Source organism: Gadus morhua, chromosome 18, assembly GCF_902167405.1.
Source record: "Gadus morhua chromosome 18, gadMor3.0, whole genome shotgun sequence".
NCBI lineage: Eukaryota > Metazoa > Chordata > Actinopteri > Gadiformes > Gadidae > Gadus > Gadus morhua.
Window position 1 is genome coordinate 16387433 of NC_044065.1, and position 5708 is coordinate 16393140.

At 45.5% G+C, this 5708-nt stretch overlaps 2 protein-coding genes across 2 annotated transcripts in view; both read right to left on the reverse strand.

The window, feature by feature from the left end:
• Positions 1-3746: 3746 nt before the first annotated feature.
• On the reverse strand, positions 3747-5319 carry apnl (actinoporin-like protein). The gene is made up of 3 exons (XM_030340070.1): positions 5156-5319; positions 4774-4904; positions 3747-4315 (listed from the first exon to the last, which is right to left on the reverse strand). Exons 2-3 carry the CDS (start codon positions 4875-4877, stop codon positions 3886-3888), a joined length of 534 nt encoding a protein of 177 aa, XP_030195930.1. The 5' UTR covers positions 4878-4904; positions 5156-5319; the 3' UTR covers positions 3747-3885.
• Positions 5320-5701: 382 nt separating this feature from the next.
• LOC115531059 (DELTA-actitoxin-Aeq1c) overlaps positions 5702-5708 on the reverse strand; it is a 1714-nt gene continuing 1707 nt past the window's right edge. The window contains exon 3 of the mRNA XM_030340071.1: positions 5702-5708. This exon is cut by the window's right edge and continues 537 nt beyond it. The gene's annotated coding sequence lies outside the window, so the exon portion shown is untranslated.

The following is a 5708-nucleotide window of genomic DNA, read 5'->3' on the forward strand; positions in this document are numbered from 1 at the left end:
TGAACCCCCGGAAGTCATCGGGGCCCGATGGAGTCCCAGGCCGCGTCCTCAGGGGGTGCGCTGACCAGCTTGCGGAGGTATTCACCTCCATATTCAACTTATCACTGCATCTGTCTGAAGTCCCCACCTGCTTCAAACAGGCCACCATCATCCCCATACCAAAGAAAACATCAGTAACCTGCTTGAATGACTACCGCCCTGTAGCACTGACCTCCACAATTATGAAGTGCTTTGAGCGGCTGGTCAGAACCCACATCTGCTCTACCCTTCCCAACACCCTGGACCCCTTTCAGTTTGCATACCGTCCAAACCGATCAACAGACGATGCCATTGCCCTAGCTACACACGCCACCCTCTCCCACCTGGAAAAGAGCAACACATATGTGAGGATGCTGTTTGTGGACTACAGCTCAGCATTCAACACTATTGTGCCTGCCAAGCTCGTCCCGAAGCTCAGGGGCCTGGGTCTTAAAACACCCCTGTGCAACTGGATCCTGGACTTCCTGACGAGCAGACCCCAGGTGGTGAGAATGGGCAACCACACCTCCTCCTCACTGACCCTGAGTACCGGGGCCCCCCAGGGCTGCGTACTCAGTCCCCTCCTGTACTCCCTGTACACGCATGACTGTGTGGCAACACACAGTTCCAACATCATCCTGAAGTTTGCAGACGACACTACCATCCTGGGTCTCATCTCTAACAACGATGAGACCGCCTATAGAGATGAGGTAAGGGTCTTGGCAGAATGGTGCCAAGACAACAACCTGTCTCTCAACGTCTGCAAAACCAAGGAAATGATCGTGGATTTCAGGAAGCTGCAGAGGGGGGGTCAGGACCCCATACACATCGGGGGAGCTGAAGTGGAGAGAGTCTCCAACTTCAAATTCCTCGGTGTGTACATCAAGGATGACCTAACCTGGTCCATGCAGGCAGGCTCAGCAGTCAAAACTGCACAGAAGCGGCTATACTTCTTGAGGAGACTCAAGAAGTTTGGCATGTCTTCAAAAACTTTAACAAACTTTTACAGATGCACCATTGAGAGCATCCTCTCAGGCTGCATCACTGCCTGGTATGGTAGCTGCTCCGCTGCCGACCGCAAGGCCCTGCAGAGGGTGGTGAAGACAGCGGAGCGTATCACCGGCAGCCATCTCCCCTCCGTGCAAGGCATCTACAACAGTAGATGCCTGAGGAAAGCAAAAAAGATTCTAAAGGACAACAGCCACCCAGGCTATGGACTGTTCTCATTGCTGCCGTCTGGTAGACGCTACCGGAGCATCCGAACACGGACTACCAGACTCACAAATAGCTTTTTCCCCCTGGCTGTAAGGCTTCTGAATCAGAAACACTGAACCTCTGAACAGTTGCCACCTCCACCTACTCCCTGCTCCCCCACTCATACAATTCACTTCATAGATATATTTGCACAATTTTAAAAACTTTTAACTTATGCTTAGCATTTCTTTTTAACTTATTCTCTATTCACACTTAAACTGCTGCTAGCCCTTCTACTGTACTCTGCTACAGAGATATATGTTTTTTTTTTAAATTGTTGTATGTTAAATGTTACATTTTATTGTCATATTGTTTTAGAGTTTTATGTTATTTTTGTTATATGTATGACGTCTACCGCGTAGATGAATGATGCTTGCCAAGTCGTAAGAATTTTGCTGTGCTGAAGCAATTTGGTACATGCAACAATAAACACACTTTGACTTTGACTTTGAGAACGTTTTCTGAACAAATCAAAAAAAATTTTTTTTTTATATAATTTTATCATACAACATGATTTTTCATTAAATTATTGACATCCACCCTTTTTATGATATTTATCGTATCATCGGTACTATGCTGATTTTACATAAGCATGTTGGTGTTCAACATCTGTTGTAGTGAACATTCTAAAACTGGTGTAAAATGTTGCTGCCATATTAATAGACACGTTGAATGTTATCGTTTTGATTCTGGAATCCCGCACGTAAACTGGTTGGATAAAAAAGAGCAAAGACGGACGGTTCACTTGTCGGAGAAACCGTCACTTTCCTCATATCAGACAATTCGTAACTCTGGATGGAAATGAATGCTTTCTATTATTGTCACTTTCCTTTGTAAACCTTTAGAAATAACCTCCTGAATCCTTGTTATAACGCTGTGTATAATCCCGGACCGCAACAGCTTGTCGGCATGTTGTTAGTGTGTGAAATTCAGCACAGTATCAGCCGAGTTGACTCTAATTTCCACATTGTTTACTTGCTAACGTTTGTGAATAACAGTGGCTAGTTGGCAGAACTCTTTTTACACACCAGTAGAGTGTTTATCAGAGCGGATCCCTGAATGTGACGTCACCCTTCATCTCGTCTCTGTAAACAATGGATGTTGCGCAGCATTTATTATGACGTCATTATATAGATTCTCTCTCAGCACCCCCCCCTCAGACTGACTTCCCGCGTCCCTGGATATATGCGCCACGTTTGTCCACTGGGTAGGCTGGTAGACTGATCTATCCAGCGAACGTTCAGTTGGACACGCCCACTTGTGATGTCACTATGAAAACCATTCCTTCCCTGTGCCGTTGGCTTGTACCAGCCAATCACACCTACATCTGGTGGCATGACATGAGTCCTTTAAACCGGGGACAAAATAGACATTGCTACCTATCAGCCAATCAACATCCTCCCGATAATACGTATGTTTGCTGAGAATTGGAAAGCAAACCTACTGACTGGCCATCTAAATAAAGTCTGCACCCCTCTGCAGCCTATGCAATCTGGGCCCACCAGAGAAGAGTTCCCATTTTGAATCCTATCTTTTGGGACTTAAAGAAAGGATTTTATATTGACCCCCACGTTCTATTATCTAACATAACCAATTGAAATTTTTCTGAACGATCTATCCTGTAGATGAAATCTTATCCAATACAAAGCAATGTGTTTGTGTTGACGACACCAAATATCGTTATCTTGACCCCCTGCAGGGTCCCACAAGGCTATTCCTGCACCAATTCCAATTATATCAATGACCTACCTACGCCTGTCACGAAAACATGAATAATTTATGTTGATGCATTCATTTGCAAAGGACATCCAAGAAGCCTCTGTAATTATTACATCTGCAATGATCCATCTTTGGGACTGTATTACTGAATTTAATTTAATTTGCATACCAATATTTTGTTTGCAAAACAAGTGTTCCTGAGAGGGGCGGCGCTTGACAAAGTAAATTAGTTCAGATATAGGGGTCACAGATTCTACATGAACCTTTTAAGTCACCCGAATGAGGAATCAAACACCGTAACATTTTATTTATATAATTGTAGGCAAATCAGGGCCTTTCTGAATGTGACTTTTTTCAACATCGTGTGGTGTTTACTAACTTGTCACTTTAAGATGTAACTTCACTTAAATCAATGCAATTACTCTTCAAGAAAGCCATACAAAAAACAGAAAAAAGTTATTGCATGATAGAAATTTAATTTTTGTAAGCTTTGCGAATTGAGTTTAAGAATTCAATACTAATATGAGTGTTTTATGTATAATGCTCTGCCTGTCCTCGCCCCATCTACTTTAAATTATAAACAGAGGGCTGACAGCGTCACCGGCACCTGCGCCACCACTAGAGGGGGCTATGAGGTCCCATTTAGGCACATCACATTTTGGGTAACCGTGCTGTCAGTACAGGGAAGTTGATTTATTGATGTTGATTGATGCCCATCCCTATCAAATGAACAAAAGAGTCGGTAAATGAAAGAATTGTATTCATTGCTTGTGTTTATTATCATGTGGTACAATAGGTACATAACATCACAAACGTCAGGTGCGCACGGTACTCGACTTCAACACAACCCGGCCTATTTTGGTAAACGACTGCGCACGTGTGCGACCCCCACTCTTAACAGAACAGCTTGTCCCACACCTCGACCTTCATGATGGCGCGGCCCAGCGGCGACATGGTGGCCTTGACGTCGAGGTTACGGCCGCTGAAGGTGATCCCCGTACCGCTGCACTCTGCGCGGACGAAGCCCTTCTGCTCCTTGTCGTAGTACATCTCCTTGTACAGCTTCTCGTCGCACTCCGTGGCCTTAGGGTACACGCCCACGGCGAACCAGTTCTTGTACATGTTGTTGTCGTAGGGCACAGAGAACATGACGGCCACCTTCTCGCCGGAGTCCCTGTGGTCGCGGTGGTACAGGTCGTAGGTCATCACGCCCACGGCGCCGCATGCCGCCCCCCCTTCCTTGGTGAAGTTGCAGACCTCAGTCTTCAGTGGGCGAACCGTGGGCTGGGGGGGGCTGTGGGTTTTGCCACTCTCCATGAACACCCTTTCCGAAAGAGATAATCATTTTATTCTCAGCAACTCAGAACTCAGTAACTTTTCTGCCAAACCACTGACTACCCAATACCTTACCTGTCATGTGCCAGTGAAATACATGTGCATTTGGAGGCATTGAGTTTCGGTAATCATTTAAAAGTCACAACTGCATTGGATTTAAATGCTACACTTTTGGTTTTAAATTGCCGGTTTAGAAGGTCGGTTGACTACTGCAGAGAACACTAGTTGAATGGAGAGGAGTGGCAATTGGCAACCACAGAGGGGCGCCACGGTATCATGCTGCTGACAGCCTTAAGAAACACGGCAGTATCCAGTCCTAATTCTGGGCTTCAGTGAAAAGAATGAGCTGTTTCTTCACATTGATAATTAGAGTGCACCGTTCTACTTTTATAACAATCTATTACCACGATGATTGCCTACGGATAGTCTACACAGAGACAAACTTACTTGGGGTCGATCAGGCAGTATGCTTGGGTGAGATTCGTGATCTCGATGGTGACATTTCTGCGGCTTTTCATGTTGGCCGCCACGGCATCAGCTGATTCAGGCATGGTATTGTCTCTACAGTAGGCCTATCTCTATAGAGAGAACAGAGATTGGTAGAGCAAGCAACACACAGTTCTGGTCTAAACGTTATCACACCTGCCAATTATCAACGCTAACACAACTTATAATTATTACACAGTTTAAGTCAGACAGTAATTCTTACTGGCCAATGTTAAAAGTCAGAAGAGTGCATTGCGAGCAATAAACAAAGCAAATACATTTGTTGCACATGAAGCATGCAAGTTCTTCCTCGCTGTATGACTTGTGGACGTTTTCAGCTTACCTTTCTGGAGCAACTGGTGTTCTTCCCTTGACTGCCTCACGGTCTGAAAGCAATTGTTCCCTCATCGCAGATCACCCTTGTCGTGGAATGCTTAGACACCACACCCCTAGAACCAGAGCCTCTCTCTCCACCCAGTGACCACACCCTACCTGTCCCTCCCCTCTCTCCGGTTTTGTCTCACCGGTTGCCCACGTTCTGACTCACCTGTGACCCACCTTGGTACATCCTCACTGGAGGACCTAGGTATGTACAGAACGTGAATGTCAACATGCCTGAGCCATAGTGCGGAGCCAGAAGATTAGTTGGCTAACGTTTGGGGTGCCCCACCTTTTGTCTGTCTGCTTTGGAACAGGTATGCCCACTCCATTGAATAGAGAGGAAAATGTGAGTTATATGTGCTACCTGCACCTGAAGGTTTATGTCATGCAGGGAAAATCAGTCAACCCTGACCCAAACAGTATTCCTGTTTGGTGGCCATTGTAACAAAACAAGGTGTGTTTAGACCAAGATGCTAATCCGGGGATACACATGGACACTCAAGCAAGGTTTATTT